The sequence below is a fragment of the Neltuma alba genome, unplaced genomic scaffold (assembly GCF_004799145.2).
Source record: "Neltuma alba isolate B1F8T4 unplaced genomic scaffold, ASM479914v2 tig00012172_pilon, whole genome shotgun sequence".
Classification (NCBI taxonomy): domain Eukaryota; kingdom Viridiplantae; phylum Streptophyta; class Magnoliopsida; order Fabales; family Fabaceae; genus Neltuma; species Neltuma alba.
In genome coordinates, this window is record NW_021636717.1 from 69765 (window position 1) to 89657 (window position 19893).

The 19893-nt window shown below is 33.7% G+C and overlaps 1 protein-coding gene across 1 annotated transcript; it reads left to right on the forward strand.

Moving 5' to 3' along the window:
- The first annotated feature begins 16307 nt into the window (after positions 1-16307).
- LOC114724164 (probable 2-oxoglutarate-dependent dioxygenase AOP1) lies at positions 16308-18140 on the forward strand. The gene is made up of 4 exons (XM_028910472.1): positions 16308-16459; positions 16687-17124; positions 17225-17549; positions 17655-18140. Exons 2-4 carry the CDS (start codon positions 16745-16747, stop codon positions 17922-17924), a joined length of 975 nt encoding a protein of 324 aa, XP_028766305.1. The 5' UTR covers positions 16308-16459; positions 16687-16744; the 3' UTR covers positions 17925-18140.
- The last annotated feature ends 1753 nt before the right edge of the window (positions 18141-19893 follow it).

Sequence of the window (19893 nt, forward strand, 5' to 3'; positions counted from 1 at the left end):
ACCTAATAAAATAAGATAAATTATGAAAGCCAAAATTGTTCAACTAGGGGCAAAATATTAATAATTAACTATAAATCCATAAATTTAGCCTAAGTATCAACTATGCACATTTTTCCATTATAAATACTTCTAAATATGCATTAATTCATCAAAATATATTATTCGCACCACAAGTGCATGGGTCATCACAAGTAATAAAGTGATGAGTAAAGTATTGTTTCCACAAGGATTTGGTTTTAAAACCCGGTCAAGCATTAATTATTACACTTTTGCTTAATTTGAGTAATACAAATATCAAAAGTAAAAGCAACTATTTATAAAATTAAAAATTAATAAAAAGAAAAAGTGATTCTTCAGTTCCATTGATTCAAAGGAACCTAGCTAGGATTATTTATCCCCGTTATATTTCAAAAGTACTCAATTAAATCAATTCCAATGATTCAAAGGGATTTAGGAATATTTATCCCCCTTATATTTTAAAAGTACTCAATTAAATCCTCATTATAATTTCTTAATTATAGATTATGCCTGCCAAGGACACTAAATTACCTATGAGTGCTCTCTGAAGTCTCCAAATAGGTGTTTAACTCAATTAATTTCTTAATTTCTTAATTAACTAATTAATTAATTAATTAAGCCTCAATTTTAATTGCAAAGCTTATGTGACTATGTGAGGTTAATGAGTATATCTCTATCTCATTAACAAAACCATCCATCTAACTCACAAATTTCAGGTTTTCACACAATTTTACCTAAGTTCTACACCCAACCTAGTTTTCTCAAGTATCAATCAAGTGAACCTAACAATCTCATTGGTGGCCAATCCATAAGAAGCATTAAGCATAGAGTAAATCAACACAATCATATCATTAATCACAAATATATAGGGAAAACGAGTACTTAATCTATACAAGAGTTCAAAAAAAATCCTAGAATCAAAGTATTTAGTCATACATGCTCAGAAAATCCATGTGAACATACATCTATATCGGCACAAACATGAAACAAGAGTAGAGAAAGCAAGACGGAGGGGAAAAACCAAGGAAAGAAGCCCAAATCTCTTCAGAGCTTCAACTCCTAGCTCAATCTCCTCCAAGAAGCCAACTCTAACACAGCCAAATACTCTCAAGAGCTACCCAGAACTGAACAATGGCAGCTGATATTGAGTTTGGGGCCTTAAAACCTAGAATTTTTGAACTAGTTGAGCTTTGGATTGTGCTGTCAATGATTGCGCTGCAACCTAAAAATTTTGCACTGCGGCTGAGTTTGCCTCACTTAGTTGGGCCATAGCCAGCTCAGAGTGCACCGCAGCTCATTTTGCCTCTGAAAAATTTTGTACATCTAGCTCAAATGAAGAGTTTTACCTATGATTTGGCCTCTATTTGTTCTTCTTTGATCACCATAATGTAATTCTTAAGAAACCTTGATCTTTAATTCCTTCCAAAATACTTCCAAGTGGCTTGAAACCTTAATTCTTAGGCCAAAATAACCTTGCAAAAGTGACAAACTTTATAAGCTCAAAAATAACAAGGATAAATGCCAAAATATGAACAAATACATCTAAAAATACATAAAACTCAAGAAAAAAGTGCTGAAATGACATAAAATTTTAGAGATTAACATATATGATAACTGAAAGAAAAAAAAAAGTGCTGAAATAACATGAATTTCACAAGCTTAACATAAGCGGGTTCATAATGCATTGTTGTTGAATGAGAAACTCGTTCCAAACCAGTTATAAGAAAAGTTATATATACGACATGAACATTAGAAATGTTATTTAAGACATTAGAGGTAAAACATTTATGGATATCCCCACATCCATGTAATATTTGCAATGTTTATAATTTTTTTTAAAAAAAAGATCTTGAACACATCTCATTGTATGGGAGTTGCTGTTTTATAGTATATTCATATATAAGCGACAATAACAAAAACACGAGTTTAGACAAAAGACGAAAAGAAACAAATTAAAAGCAGCATCACAGATTTTGCACCTCCATACACTTAGATTACATGCAAATTTTGAAATTTCAAATATTCATGCATTGGGACACGTAAGTTCCTTTTTCTCTCTTGTGATTGGATTCATTATTTCCGTTCTAAATACGTTGTTCCGAATTCCCGCGATATAAGAGTTCTTAAATTATTAAAAAGTTAAATAAATTAGTTAATTATAACAAATTAAACATGACATCAGCAGCCATCTCCTCAATTATTAATTAAATACTACCCCCGTTATAGAAACTAGTTGATTAATTTGAGTAGATTAAGAAAATTAGTTAAGCTGGTTATTAATTTGTAATAAATGTATGTTTTCTTTCCTAAAATACCTTTACCAATAATGAATATTAGATAGAAATATCATTTGATGAAATATTTAACATGTGCAACTACTATTGTGGATCATCGTCGTAGGGAATTGGAATTCGCCATTGCAAATAAGGTATTTCTAAAAGTGTCGCCCATGAAGGGTGTTGAGATTCAGAAAAAAAAGATAAGCTAAGTCTAAGATATATTGGTCCATTTGAGATATTAGATGGAGTTGGTGTTGCTACTTATCATCTAGCGTTGCCTCCAGAGTTATCTAGCATTCACCCTGTATTTCATGTGTCTATGCTAAGAAAGTATCTTTATGATCCCTCTCGTGTTATTGAGTACAAGAATTTGGCATTAATGAATATTAGTCTTATGAAGAGGTTCCAGTGGCAATCTTAGATAGACAAGTAAAGAAGCTAAGATCAAAAGAAATTGCTTTGGTAAAAGTGTTGTGGCACAATCATTCTCAAGAGAAAGCCACTTGGGAGGTTGAATATAACATCCCAAATTTTGGCTCATAGATACAAGTAATAGCACAAGAAAATGATGATTACTAAGTCCAATGCAACGAAAGTCCCGGAGATCCCTCAGAAGGAAAAAGAGATTTTCCAAGGGCAAATGTGTAAAACAATAGTATTCAAGGACTAAAGAATGACGAAATGGAAACAACCAAAGGCCAGAGGTTATACCAGAAACTTGCAAGAGATGGTTCTGAAGGTTAAGCCTAAGGAGGGACCAAATTGCAAAGAAAAAATTCCTAGGCCAAGTAGGGACCTAATTGTAAATAATAAAAGTTCTGGTCAGCCAATACTTAGAGTTAGCAAAAATGGCCCAAATGACTTAGAAAAATTCCAAAAAAAAATAGGAATAGGATCCCAAAGCCGATATTAGGCTAGAAATCATGGAAATGCCCTGAAGTCATTCTACGATTTTGGACAATTTGAGATAGTAACTTAAATTGAATTATTTAAGCTATGAGACGGCCTCAAATAATCAGGAAAAACTGGGAACAGTAGTTGAGGAATTTGTGTAGATTGTAAAATAATTCCATCCCCAAAAACTGACAAGGTTAGTTTTAATTAAATTTAAAGCCTATTTATACCCTATCCGGAGAAAGTCAAAATAGCTGTCCATAGTTTGACTTTTGACCCAAGAAAAATTAGAGGAATTTCTCGTGATGAAAGGGAAAGAATGAAACCCAGAGACAGATCAACAAAGTTACGAGCCGATAGGAAGAATTCAAAGAAGATAACCCTGATTAAGTATTATTTAATAATATTTCTGGAAAAAGGAGAAAGAATATATCTAAAAACCATCATGATGGTGTTGAGTCAGCATGCTGAGTCACCAAATGTAATCATGACACCTAAGAATCATCATGCTGAGTCACCAAACACAATCATGACATCTACGAGTCATTATGCTGAGTCAGCATGTAACATCCCGAATTTTCTGACTCAGGATGAGCAAAAAAAAGAGAAAGTTCATTAAAATTATTTAATAGCTCAATCACAATTGGGGAAAATTATGGAATATTGATTTTTCAAGGTTTAGAAATATTTTGGAAAAGTTCATTCCCCAAAAAGTGGCTTAAATGATTTTAAAGCTATTTTCATAGCAAAATGGGTTATTGTCTTAGAAAATACTTAAAGGTTTCTAATTAACTAGAAAATTTTAGGGAAATTATCTTATGAGGTAAAGAAGTTATTTGAGGCATAAAATCCTTAAAATGGATTAAGGATTAATTTCTGAAATTAAGAGCTATTTTCTTGGAAAATTTCAGAAAAATAGTCAGGAATGGACTTTTGACCTGAAATTCTTAGGAAAATTATTTTATGGGTCAAAGAAGCTAATGGATAAGAAAAATCCATTTATGATATTTTGATTTAATTTCTGGATATATCTTATATTTCAGAGAAATAGTTGAAGGAATAGGATTGGAGGAATAATTATCTAGAAGGGCAAAATGGTCCAGAATGCTGTAAACACGTGCTGCCTTCTCCTCAAGACGTCTGAATCATTTTTCCATGTAACAGCTGGTCCTCCACGCGTTTAGATTCAGCTCATACGGTGGCAAAAAGAAAAGAGAGAAGGAGAACGAAAGAAAGACAGAGACGGAGAGCGAGAGAGGGAGAGCACGGGAGAAACAGAGTCGGTGGAGCTGGAGGAGTGACCGGAGGTGGTATCCAGTGCATACAAACCGATCAAACAATCGAGGTGAGCTCCACGGGTCCATTGCTGTCTTCATTTTCTGGTTTGGGTTCATGTTTCCGGTGAAGTTGAGGAGAGAAAGAGATGAGCTTAGAGAGAGAAAGTCAGGGAAACGGATGATATATGTAAGGAGGATTGTAGATTGAATCTTGTGTGGTTGAAAGGTGGTGTTGCATGTTGATAAATTTGGTTGCATGTGGATTTCTTCCTCTGTTTTTCAAGACCGAAACAGAGGCTAAAGGTTTGGGGGGAGTGGCGTTTTGTTTGGGTAATGTTGCTGGTTTAACGTGAAGCTTTGCTGTTGAATGAATGAAAAATTTCTCTGTATATGATTACCGAAACAGGGTCTGTGATTTCTTGGTTTAATGGTCTCGGCTTCTGAGACATTAAAAGGAAAACAAAATACTGATATATATATATATATATATATGAGACTACATGTGACATCATTAGTTTAGTGCTGCAGTGATGATTTTGAAACTCCCAAGCTCTATTTTAATTCAACAGCATTAGGTTCTCTGTTTCAGGTGTTATAAGCTTCGGTCACTAGAAAGTAAAAGAGAACGAAATATTTAAACGAAGTACTACTGTAGGTATATGTTGATACGTATGTACATGTGTGTGTGTGTGTGTGTGTGTGTGTGTAGGATGTGTGTGTGCTTTGTTGCTGTCGTGGGACTGAAAATTTTAGAAACTAGAGTAGTGCAGATATATATATATTTATACACACGGTTATTGTTGTTGTTAGAACTTGGGAGATACATTCATATATATGTCGTCGTTGCTGGAAGATTTGGGATTGCATTTTCTGAGGTTCATATTGAGGAAGCTGGAAATGGTTTGAAAATGAGTATTCCATGTTTTCAAGAGCTGTACACTAATTTCAGATGGTTAAATAATGGGTAGGAATTATTCTTGAACTTGGAAGCTTGAGGGATACGAGTATATGCAGGGCAATGTGTTATGGAGAGAGCATTCTTTAATATTCTAGAGGTTGAGCAATGATTTTGGATTACTGAATTAAATTTGAATGCCTTAAGTCAATGATGGAGTTAATAAGTAATTATAAAGTCTAAATTAAATTAGTTAAATGTGAGAATTATAAAAGTAGCTAAGAACATGGGGAATTGGACTTGAATTAGAACATGTAGTTATAGTAAATCTGGAAAATTTTCAGACATAAAATAAAGGGGTACAAAGGTTTGAAGTAATAGGATAATGATTTAAAGAATGTTTAAATGTGGTCTTAATAGATGAATGGCCATTGGGTTATATAATTATAATTTGGAAATTTTAATAGTTTATTTGTGGCCGTTCGAAGTGAGAATTTTGGGGGTTATATAAGCGAATATATATAAACTTGATTGTTGTCTGTTTTGACCGTGGAAGTTGGGGATGGAAAATATTGAATATGGAATTGTTTTCCAAGAGGAGGTTAGGCTGCGAGGTTTATGGAATGGGTGATTAAAACATAATTGATATATTATATATGTTTGCTACATGTGTGTATTGATTGGAGATATATAGAAGTCTAGAAGTTTTAGATTGGGAAGTATTTGAGCATTATTGAAAGCTAATGATAGTTAGGAATTTAGGTGTTAATAAAGTCATTGAGAATGTTACTAAGTAAAGAAACTGTATGGATTGAGATAAGGAAGGAAACCCTCCATAATTTGAATAAGAAAAATTACAACTGCTACGTAAGGGTAGAGATTAAAGAAGATTTGGGATTTAAAGAGTTATTTAATTTATGAGATACAGTTGGATGAAGTATTGATCTACCTTACTAATGTGATAGGTTTTTATATCTGCTCAAGCCCACCAAGAAATAGAAAGAAAGGACAATGGTAAGGTTTGATTTGGAGGGATGCGGACCAGGTAGTAGTTCTTTCCTACCTTACACTTGTGTATGATTGCTGCATGTCTGTTTGTGCCATATTGCTGTTTAAAGCATGAAAACATGTAATCCTTAATTCCTTGCATGGATTTTTAGCCGTGATCACGTGTAGCTGATAGACATGGGGCAGTGATTGCCAATTATTTGCGTATTAATGATTTAGCTTGTCTATCTGTCATTGCACATAAATGCTTAATTGCATTAGCTTACAAGGTTATGTTCCACTTTGGCTTGTTTTGCATGCTTTATGTAATCTGCATATTTGTTTGATGAAAATTACTACTACGGGGATTTTTTAGAATCTCACCCTCCCATTCATGATAAACAGCGAAGGCTAGTAACTCGAAGGATAAGGAGGATGTTTAAGAAGAAGGTGAGCTGGTTGAAAAATAGAGATACCTGTTATAATTCTGTAAATGGTATAGTAAAATATATGGGCAAGTAACTTTACTTGCTTTATGTAAATATTATTTTATATCCTTCATTAGCGGAAGAGCACTGCCGGATGCAGGTATGTGCAGTCAACCAAAATGGTTGCTATATTTTTAATATAAGATTATCATATTGCACAGTATGAAATCATTTTGGGTGATAATAGATTAAGTTGAAAGTAGGATTGATTGTGGATCACTCTTCAATTATTCTAAAGGTTTGAAATATTTGATCAACGGTTTCCAATGTTGAAGGAAAAGAAAAAAAAAATTTCCCTGTCTTTTCCCAGGACGGAAACCTGGCGTTAGTGATTCACAGATGTTAAAATAATCCTATTAATATATATTAAAGTAAGGTGTTGCACAGCAGAAGATATTTATAGACAACATAAAAATCGGAACGTAGTACAGGAATATTTTAGACAATCCTTTGTCTACCTGTTATAGTGAAATATCTACTACGTGACTCAGTAAGGTTAAGTAGCCTGTCAATAGAGCTAATTATTTTCATCTATGCTCCTCTAAGATGGCACCATATATGTATTTAATTAAGATGAGAAAATGGTGCCAGAATATGTCCCAATGGTACCAAATAAGTCAGGACTCAAAAAAAAGCACCTGATACGGTGGAGAATGGCAAAATAGATAGAGGAATACCTAAGGGCTATATTTTGCATAAATTTTATATTAATTTCCTTCCTATTTTAATGCCAAAATGATGAAGGAATATGGAAGAGACAAGTGTACAGTTAGATGGGAAAAGAAGGTATTACGTATATAGTTGAATGCAAGACACGTGTACAGTCGGATACAAGACACGTGTGCGGTTGGATTAAAGACATGTGGCTTGATGATGTAAGCATGACGTCATAGGACACGTCATCACAAGATAAAAAGAGAAAATGGACAGTCCAAATCAAGCCATGTATTTTTAAGATCAACGGCCGAGATTCAGTCTTGTTTTCTACAAATACCCCTCCCCTCCCAATCATTTCATCCAAGCACAAGGAACCCATGGGGAAGCTCTTGCAAGATGGTTTCTAAAGAGAGGAAGAAGAGGGAGAAAGAAAGGCCAAGTAGTCCCAAGCCAGATCAAGCTCTAAAACAAAGTATATGTGCCGTTTTTTATGTAGTTTCTACCTTTCTTGTTATTTTTGAGTCTGGTGGTTGGTTTGATTGAATTTTTTATGATTGAAATCCTATGGAGAGGTGCTGCACGAAATTGATGAGGTTAGGAAAATATGAAATATATGTTAGAAACATGTTTAAAGGCTTGGAAACAACAAGAATCAAGTGGTTCTGTGTTGATTTTGTAAGAAATCCAACTTTCCCTTAGTTTGTGATTCTATTCAAACTTGACTGTTCTGAATGGTTAGGATTGGATTTTTATTGTTTTGAGCTTGGAAATGGATTCTACATACAAAATTATGTGGGAATAGTATGTGAAAATTTTTTTAGGAAGGTTGGAATTGAAACTTAAAAGTTAGAGTTCAAGCATGTTCAAAAAATAATCAAGTAGAGATAAGTTGATGACTTGAGTCTAATAATTGTTTTGCATCATGTATTGATGTGTTTAGGATCTTGGAACATCCAAAAGGATGTTTAATGGTGTTGACTGAAAATCCATAGGGTTGGAAAGACAAGGGAATCAAAGGAAAAGCAAGAGGAAAGCTATGTTACAAGGTAGCGAACTTACCTATATTGTGTGCTTGATATGTATGCTTGCATGGTGTGATTGTATTGCCATGATGTGACTAAGCTATGATGAAATGGTTGCAAAGTTATGTTTGCAAGTTTATGTTATGTTTTGCCTTGGCTATATGTTATGAAAGCATGAAATGCTATAGCTTACTTTCCATGACATTCATGTGTTAATATTATAACATGTCATGCATGTGCATTATGTCTTGCATGCTTATGGGTAATGTTTGCTACTGAGATTCTTTCGAATCTCACCATCCCTTAACAACCCCTAATAGGTGCTATAAGCTTGAAGGAAAAATCAAGAAGTGGAAGTGCAAGATAAAGGGAAGAAACCAAGCATGTCTTATGTTTCCATAACATGCTACGTTATGTAACTATTATGTTAGTTGATGTTACAATCATGTCATGTATATTCGATGATGTTTAAAATGTTTGTGGTATGTAAGATGGCATGAGATTATGTATGGAAATAGTATATGCAATGACCACATGGAAAATGCAAGAAATAAATTTATTTGAAAATGTGAATTAAGTTAGGGAGTTAGATGGTCCCTAAATGAGCCATGAATTGGTGCCAATGATAAGACAGAGCAAATGGACGAATTTTGTCATGAAATTTGGTGAGTATTTAGAGCATATCCTGAGCTTTAAAACAAGTGATAGATCACATGAAATGGATATGTATGCTAAGAGTTATGGCTGTTCAAAGTTGAGGCAGGACTTCTGGAAAACACTGTTTTCACCAAATGAACCGTAATCTTTAATGAATAAACCGTACGAATTGGCAAGGTTTAAGTCTAGATTGTTATTTTTTCCTTATAGAGAATTGAAAGAGCTTTATGTGAAAATTGGAACCACTCCGTTTTGATTTTTTATAGAATTAGTTATAATTTTTCAAAATTGGACCTGAAATATGAATTTAAGTAGTGAATAGTAATCCGAGTAGTTATGTTGAAATTTTTAATCCACGGGCTTGTATTTTGACATGCTTGAACCATAACGCTTACGAATGCATACTCTAAGGGGTTAAAGGTAAGATGTTTTATTGAAAGTGAGATGTGTTCTCATTATCCACACCTATTTGAGGATTGATGTAAGCGTGTATATACATGTTTTAAATTGGAGGACTGAATTTTTCTTAAAGGGGAGAGAATGTAATAACCTAACAACTTTTATAACAAATTAAGCAATAATTATATAAATTGTTTTAGTGTAAGTACAAAAAGAATGTGGGAGATGGTTAGCAGTGAAGGGTGCTAAAAGGTTAGAGGTCCCAGGTTCTAATCCTCCCTTTTTTCAAGAAAGAATTTCATTTTTTTCAATTTTATAAAAGTTACTTAGATACTCTTTAAAAGAAAAAAGAAAAAGAAAAGAGATATTAAAAAATCAAAACATGGCATCAAATATCTTATGATGCCATTTCTTTTTTAGGGGCAAAAAAAAAAAAAGCAGGGTACAAGGATAGAAGAAGGTTCTTGATCTTGGAACTGAAACCAATTGTCCTTCACTCTTGTCTGATTTCACCGTCACCAACGTTCACCACTGCCATCATCTGCTTCATTCAAGGTTGGTTTTATTGTTCTTCTTCTCTCAGCTAACACTGCCATCTTCTTTTCCTTCTTTATTTTCAGTTTGTGTGTTTCTTCTTCTTCCTCCTTAATTGGTGCCATAGTTGAATCAGAGGAGGGGAAAAAAGTTTCTGATTTTTAGGCACTTTAGATCTCCCTTCGCTACCATTTTCCCCCTTCTTTCTTCCATTTTCTTCTTCCTGTTGTCATCATGAATTGGGGGGGAGTTTATGATTGCTAAGGTATGTGGTTACAGGGCATTTCAAGCTCTACTTCTCCTCCTTCTTTCTCAACCGTAGATGTTTTTTTAGAAAGAAGAAAGTTTGGGGGCTATCTTAAGAGAAGCATATTGAAGAGGAAGGATTCTATATGTTGATAACAGGGTGATTTATAGTACTTGATTGGAAGTATTATTTGAAGCTTGAAACTCGTTGGGTGCTATTTATTTTGATCTATGAGATGAATTTAGTTAAGAAGGAAACTTGAGATATTTTTCTCAGGTTGTGTGGATGTTTGTTTCATGAAACAATCTTGAGTGCCCGTGGCTGTTTGATGAAATGTCTACATGAGCAAAAGAATTGCTTGATAGGTGTTCATATAACATTTTGATGGAAAAGAGCAAGATAGATATTATTTTGGATTAATTATGATTTAATTTTGGTTTTCAGGAGATGCTTGAGTAAAATAAGAGTTGGCTGTTCTTGTGGGTAGAAAATTTGAAGGTTATGGAGTTTTACGTTGTTATTGGAAAGCAAGGGAATTATAATTTATATGTTATGATTGTCGACTATTAGCTAATCTTTGGATATTTTTGACATGGTTGGGCTTGTTAGAGCTGTGTGAGATTGTTGATAAATGATTTAGAAGTATATAAGTTTAAGCTAGAGTGTTAAAAGATTGATTTTAAGTAAATGGATACACTTTGGTAGAAGATTGGTTTTTATAATATAATGTAAGGAATGTAATGGTTGGTGTGATGATAAATTGAAGGGCCATTGTGATACGGTATAAAAATGTTTAAATGAAACATTTTGGAATTTTTATAAGTTATAAATGGGGTATTAATAATGTTTTGTTTTAGGACACCAAGGGATTAAGGAGTGAGAATAAATCAAGGATGTGCAAATTGGAATGAGTTTTATTTTAGGAGTACAACAGGTGAGTGAATAGTGTCCTATTATTATAATTTTTTTAAAAAAGGAAAATAATAATAAAATAGGCTTTTACTATTTGTTATTAATTTAATTAATCTACTAGCTTCTTTATTAAATGGTCTATTAAGGTGGTTTAACTTATCATTTTTCAATCTTACTTATTTAATGTTTTAACGTTTTATTGTTTGGAGGAATATTTTCTCTTCTTATATACTGATTAAAAGTTCTACTTACAATTTGTTAATCTGCATTTTTTTAATAAATATTTAAACTTGGAATTTGGAAAGGAGTTTTAAAAATATTATTTGAAAATCTTCATGCTAGGATCATCTATTATAAAATATTTTTTAAAAGATTCCATTAGTAGAAATAATATATATATTTTCCTCTAGTTGTTAGTAACAAATCGATTCTATGCATACTTCTGCATTTTTTTTTAAGAGGAGTGAATACAAAACACTAGTCACTAACAGCAGCACTATTAGTCCTTGGCGCGCCATGGTAATTTCGAGCTCGCTTGATATTCGGGGGCATAGTTCCCGTGCTTGTTTTGTGACTTCGGCTACACTTGTTTCGTGGCTTTGGCCATGCTTGATTGGTTACTTACCCTCGTGAGCTATGTCCATGCTTGTATTAGTGGCTTCAAGCCGCGCTTGCTATTCCGTTATGTTAAAGCCCTATAAAAAGATTAGGTTTGAGAAATATTATTTTGTAATATTTTTGTGTAACAAACTGTTATATTATAAATTTGAATTTAATTGTTTAATGAGTTCGGGTATATATTTATCTTTTAATTTAAGATTGTATACTATGGAAAATTTAATTCTTTTCCATATGAATGTGATCATTCAAAGTTAAATTTAATTTTATTACATTCATTTGTTAGTATTTTAGTAAATATTATTAATGGGACGTTATTTATAGGTAGATTCTTTTATTGACTTCAAACAACACTATTGACCCTGTACCTTTAGCTGAGTAGTGAAGAGTCTCATTGAAGATCCAAAACTCATGAATTTATTTTGAGTAAATGTTAGCTAATTTAAACATAAAAGTATATTTATATCTTTATTTTTATAATTAGATACTCCACGTAATCTATGATTAGGTCTTAGTCTTTTTGGTTATTTTGGAATGTAGTTATATATACTGGTGCCAGGAAGCAAAGCTCTAAATATTGTTTGTGACTTGCAGGCTATTGTAGAATTTTCAGGAAGTCTAATTTACAGTGAAAATTCTACCAAAAATTCCTACAAATGGCTTTATATTTTGAATTACAACAATATGTGTAAGTATATGACTGTTTTGTCCAATGAGATGCTTCTGTTTATGATTACCTTAAAAATGTTTGTTAAACAATTGTCTATATATGTTTAGGCTTAGGAATGTGAGGTCTCTCATATTCTGTGCCGGTCACCTCCAAAGTTGGGGCATGACAACTATAAAAACTATTTTGAAAAAAATAGATAAATATGATAGACAAAGTAGATTGGAGGGATGGAAACCTTTGTCAACCACCTTGAGATTCTTAATCAAAAATAAATCCAAATAATACAATATAGCACAACTCGGATCGTTCACTTTGAGGAGTCTTTATTTGCAATCCTAGGCTAACTAAGTATAAAAAATAATAAATTGACAGGAAAAAAAGGTTTTGGGTTTTGAAAATTAATTTTACTTTATTTAATATTAAAGATGTAATGGAATAGATCTAAACTATTATTTTTTTTATATTTTCTTTTATAAAAGTGGAATGAGAATGGATATGATAAAATGTATTAGATGAATGCTTCTTGAAAATACATTAATAACCTTCCTTGTTCAAAAGATTTTGGGAGTTAAAAACAATGCACTAAGTCTTGATCAAAAACCGCAAAATACTATTTGCGTCAATCTTAATTAGTGATTATTCCTACTACCCTAGTTAATAAACACCTCTTAAGTTGCTATTTAAAACCACTTAATGTGTAAGTGTGATTAATTCAAATAGTTTGTTTCTTTAAAGACTAACATTCAACATTAATAGAGTACTCAGCAGAGACTCAAAAACAAGCTCAATTCAATGGTATTATCCACACTACCATGCCAAACAATACAATATCAATGAACCCACGTACGAAAGGAAATATAGGAATATATAACATTCAAACTATAAAATCCAATCACAGTCAAATTTGTCCAATTCAACAGAGATAACCAACTTGAAATATCAGTCTTTAACATTACAAAGCACCATTCTACAATCAGAGAATGTAAATATAGATAAGAGAAAATGAATTGAATTAATTTAACTCCCCTACGGTAGCTCTGGAACTCAAACTATTATCTCTATCCCAAGAAGCAATAAGAATTAGCCACTCATCATGTCAGACGCAGCAAGCTCAGAGGAAGAAGAAAGAGACGTGGTAGGCTATTCCTGGTAGTGATTAACGGCATGGTCGATGGTGAAGACAGAGGTGGAGGGCGCTGCTAATGATGAAGGTGATGGTGAGGGGTGGAAGCCGTCGTGGTTGAAGTTGAACAAAGTGGAGGGGGTAAGGTTAATGGATTCAAGGGAAAAATGGGATGGTGGTGTCGGCCAAAAATGAGCAAGGGAAGAAAACAATTTTGATGCCCTATTGGCTATTGCCAATCAAAACGCTGTGTTTCATTCTTGGTTCTTCTTAATATTTTCCCCCAATTTGTTGGTCCTTTGCTGTGATTTGGTATTGTCAGCTTTTATTTTCAATTTCTTTCAAGTTTCTTACAATAAAATCAAAGATGACGTAATATCATATCTTTCAAAAAAAATCAATCAATTTAAATAAATAATAAAATATGATATTTTTACTTTTTTTAGCTCTAATTTCATGCAATCATTGTTTATTCAAATTAATCATTAATTAATGCATTCAAGCCAAATAAATATGATAAGATCCCCAAACAAGATATGAAAAATCATGATAATTAAAATAGAAAGTTATCATGGAGTCTTATATTTAAGACTAAATTAAATATCAAACTAGTGCTTATATCAAAGATCAGTAGTAGTACCTGTAAAATATACCTGTGTAATGTTAGATTACACTCCTTTTGGTCCTTATTATAAGAATTCACTAATTATTTACTAACTAATTCACATGTACCAATAAAACTAGTTTAAAATATTAAATACATCATAAAATTCAAATGATTTTTAATATTACTCTCATTAATTATATTAAATTCCAACATCACATTAAATTTTATTATGTCATTATCCTTATTGAATATAAGCATATATGGAAAAAAAAAGTATTTAATGCTCATTAAAACTATCAAAGCTCTCATAAAAAATGACCAGGAATTTCTTCTAGAAAGACTCTCATGATAAGGAATAGGAGAAATTCTTGTATGCTCCGATGTACCAGCTCACATCAACTCTGACCAATCAAAAAATAACACCTCATTCAGTTTTAATCCTAGTTGGCTCGTCACATAAACGGATCGCTGACAATGCCACGGGAAATGTGATTCCCATCCCTTCCCTTACCTTCTCCCGTCACCGCTATTATTTACTCTTCCCTCCTGCTGCATTCCTCTTCAATCACCCATGAAACCTTGCATTTGCATTGTACACACTTGCACATAATTTCAACCTTAAAAATTCCTTTTCCCATAAAAACCCCTTCACCGCAGAAGCAAACCCACGCACACATGCATGCCCTCTGGCCCCCTTACTATGAAGAGAATAATGAGAAAGGAAAAACCTTTGGCCCTCCAAGCAGTTACCCACAAAACCCAAAAAGCCAAGGCCATGGAGGAATTAATTAAACAATGTCTAAAATTTATAAAGTTCAGAATTTGGGAAAAGCCTTGAGAAGAAAATGAAAGGGAAGGAAGGGAAAAAGAGACGAATCCGATGACTTGGCGATGACCTTTCCGATAATGCTATAATTCGCAGTCAGTGCGAGAAAACAATTGATTTTTTAGTGGTGGTGAAGGGGGTGACCTTAGGAAAAACCAATTCGCGGTCGGTGTAGCATAAGAAGAAGGAGGAGGAGGTGTGGGAGGGTGATTGACCGTGGGGGGAGAGAGAGAGAAGAGAAGAGGAATGGGGTTGCCTGGAAGGAGGAGGACAGGAAGCTGTAGGGGGAGGGAAGAGAAAAGAACGATGGTGACATGAGAAGCCAAGGGAAGAGATGAAGATCATGTTCCTGTAGCGCCGTCAATCATCCGTTCACGAGAGGAGCCAGCTAGGATTAAAATTGAATGAAGTGTTATTTTTTTACTGCTCAAAGTTTATTTGAGCTGGCATTCCAAAAGCATACAAGAATTTCTCAAAGGAGTAGAGGGAATATAAGTTTATAATTTAAATAAATTTATTTTTAAAAAAATAATAAATATGAAAGACAAAATATATTAAAAGCATCATATTTAATTAGAATACGGCCATGTGATTTGTCAACACCAAAGTGATCATGATATCAAGAGATCAGAAGAGATACTCCATGGGATTCTACTTTCATATAATATGGTACTAATATGGTTCAAGGCACGAGAAGAGCTAGTCGACAAAGACCATCCAATACGATAAAAATCATTTGATTAATAAATTCCCGTTTACATCACAGACGGAAGTTTCAAATTTTATATTATTGTGAGTGTGTATTACATACAGCCATAGATGCTCAAAGTGAAAAAAAAAAAAAAAAAAAAAATCTGTCACATAACCAAAAGTTACGGATTAGTCACCACCCATATGAATCCTACCATAGTCCCTTGTGTAGTTATTTAAAAGATTGATCAGATCCCGAGTGCGCGAAAAAGAAATTCTGTTCAGTTTCTCACTTTCTCTTTCTCGTGTGTAGAAGAAAACAAATTTCTATTGACGAGGCCTCATAAGTAAGGATCAAAACATAGAAATCCGTGATGCAGGTCACTTCCAAATTGTTTAGTGGAAATTGACAAATCAAAGCAGTCTCAAAAACAAACAAAAAACATTAAAAAATTGAAGCTTAGCACAATGGACACCGACCCTTCGCTCACAGTGTGTTGATTTCCCTGAAAACAGAGCCTGTTTAACTTTTCCATCTTCACTCTTCTCCCTCTCATACTCCCAGACATATCTTTCCTTGTGCCGTCCCGAGACTAAGCGTGAAGTTCCGGCGGAGAAGCCTCCCACGTTTTACCCGCCGGCGATATCTCAAGATTCAGGTGCTTCCCCATGTTATCTGCTGTGTTTGGATGTTTGAGTCCTCTGGCTTTGTCTTCACTTGATCTGATCTACCTAGCGATTAGTTTTATGTTTCCTTGTTTTTACAAATTTCTGTGTCATTAGCCCCTGATTGATGCAATTCTGATGTATCATATCTGTTCAAGCATTCTGTTTTCAGCTGCTATAAAGATCCACCCTCTTAAATCTTTTCTTTATTTTAATGTAGTTGTCTAGGAACTCCATTACCTGAAGTCTCAAGAAATCCAACAAATATTATTGAGAAGATGAGTTCGCTGATAGGTTCTCAGATTCCTGTTATAGACTTGACGGATGAAAACTTAAAACCTGGTTCAGAGAAATGGTTTTCAGCTAGCCAATTGATGCGGGGTGCATTAGAGACTAATGGCTGTTTTTACGTAATGAGTAGTAAGGTTTCTACGGAGCTTCACCACTCAGTACTTGCTCTAATGGAAGAATTGTTTGATCTTCCGCTTGAAACAAAAAAGCAAAAGACCAGCGACAAGCCTTATCATGGTTACTATGAACGAACTCCTCGAGCCCCTTTGTATGAATCCGTTGGAATTGACTTTGATGACCCCATTAATAACGAAGCAATTCAGAAGTATGCCAACATCATGTGGCCGACAGGACATGATCATTTCTGGTACTGCTCAAAACTTGGTTTACGTTGTTTTCTTGTTTACCTTTCTGCTTATACTTGAATTTTCTGCAGTCATTAATTGTTTTCTTCATTGTTTGAGTAGTGAGACGATCAATCTGTATGCAAAGTTGCTAGTTGAAATGGACCAAACTGCTAAAAGATTACTGTTTGATGCTTATGGTTTGGAAAAAAGACACTGTGATTCCCTGCTTGAATCAACCAGTTACATGCTCCGAGGTTTTAAGTACCTAGTACCTCAGAATAATGAGAATAATTTAGGATTGCATGCTCACACAGACGTGACATACTTCACCATACTGCATCAGAATAATGTGAAAGGTTTGCAAGTCAAACTGAAAAGTGGTGAATGGATTGATGTTGATCCCTCACCCTGCAAGTTTCTGTTCCTGGCTGGTGATGCATTAAAGGTGGGTTTTTTCATTTTCATATATCTTTATCTCAGAAAACTGCTTTTTTTTTTTTTCAAAAAAAAATGCTCCCATTGACAAGTGAAAGCTTATTTGATATTTTAGATTTGGAGTAATGACAGAATACAGTCTTGCCAGCACCAAATCATCGTAAAGGAGAAGAAGAAAAGGTTGTCCGTGGGATTATTTTCATTTAATAATAAGAAAGTCCAGACACAAGAAGAGCTAGTTGATGAGGACCATCCAATACGATATAAATCATTTGACCATTATGAATACATAACATTTCGTAAAAATTTTCCATCACAAATTTCCAGTTTTCTTCTGCTGCATGATGGAAGAATGACCTTGAATGGAAAGGACAAGGATAAATAATGATGAAGTCTCTCTCTCTCTCTCTCTCATGTTTCCTTATAACTCTTCTCACCAGTTCTGTACCCTCTCCTTCTGTTAGTTTCTTCTTCTTTCTGTTGGCCTCCTGTTATCTTCAAACATTTTCCTCCCAATGATTGTAATATATTTTTACTTTTGAGTGCTGCTACTCTCTCTGTTTATACTTACGGGTATGAAAAAATGTACTGTTTTTGAGAATTTAGTTTTGGAGTAACAAAAGAAGAGGATAGTTTATTAGATTGTGATCCGTTAGGACCAGCCTGGATTGTCGACGCATCTTTGATATATATTCACATGCGCACACGTGCACGCGCACACCCACACCCACACCCACACCCACACTCACCCGGATTTGGATTCTCTCTACTACTCTTCCCGTCATCTTCCCCTTCACACACACAATAAGTTGATGCTCTACAAAAATGAAGTTGTAGTACAATTGCTCTAATAAACAAAGGTAATAGAAATTGCATTGGAATGCTACCTCTACACGATTATGAACTTGTTTGGATTAACTTATAAGTAGCTTTTCAAATGTGATTTACGGAATACGAGGTAAGTATATAAGAAGAGCGTAAACTTGCTTAAAAGTGCATTTTGAACGGAGTTCCAAACAAACCATATATTGCTATGGACAGTGATACATTTGTACATAGTGAGACCAAACTAAACTAAATGAGTCAAGACATTGATTAAAAAATAATAATAGTTCATCCTCAAGTTAACGGAGGATAAAAATTATTACTTTCTTTTAACTACTACCTTGAGTCCTTAATATAAAAATTAGTTTAATATTCAATTTAGTCCTAAATATGATATCTCAATCCATTTTGCATCACGTATTTATTCATTTTGTCCTCAAGTAATCTCCATAGTGATCACATATGTTAAAGAGTTACTATTAAAGGTAATTTGAATGTACATGATTAAGAAGGATACAAATGTACAAATAACTAATTTAACTAACTTTCTTAATATTCACAAATTAATTATTTAGTTCTTGTATTAAAGACTAGAGGTAGTAATATTTAACCATTGATCAAAATTAAAGTACTGAAGAAATAAGAGTATATTTTTTTATTGAATTTAAATTCCTTAAGTATGCAGATAACTTCAAATTGCGATCTGTTATTAATACATGCACGTGATTATTCAAAATTCTTAGCATGAGAACAAACATTTCAGCTTCTTAGTCAATAAGCTCGTAATTTCTAGATAAAGAACCGTGTCTTTCAATAGCGGCTTTCCCAAGCACAATAGACACTTCCATTGTTTGATTTTAGGGAACATCGTTATAAGGTCCTAAGAAAATATATATATATATATATATAATTATCCAAAAGTCTCTATAACAAACGAGCAACATGAACTTATTGTCATTGTCTATACTGAAACTTGACATTTACTTGTTATGAGATGTTTTTAGTAGTTGTGTTTCTTTCTTGAAGCCACATAATGATTTTCCCTTGATTGAAAATCTTTAGCCTGTTAGCAGCCTAGCTGAATTACTTGCAAGAGAAGGAACTAATTCAAAGTAGCTTTTAAATGTGTGCGATTAGTTGCATATACTTTTTTTTTTTGTTAAAACATAAGTATCCTTGTTAAGATATGTGTTCTGTATATTATTGTAATTATCTCGATTGTTAGGAGGTTAAGTGAGACTTTTGACCGTTGGACCAATGTCTATAAATAGAGGTCCAAATATGTTCGGTCGTGCGTGTAATTCGATGGGCTTTTAGCCTAAACTATCAATGAAGTCCAGATCGTTCTGTCTTGAGTTCTCTAGCCCATCTTAACATGGTATCTAGAGCACGGTTGTTCAGGCCAGAGGTCCAAGAGCCTGATTCAGAGTAATCCTCTATCAATCTGTTTACTAAATCACGACGCCGTCGTCGTGGAAAAGGAATACACAGCAACGTTGCTGTGCACTGGAGTCCCATCCGTGAAGGAT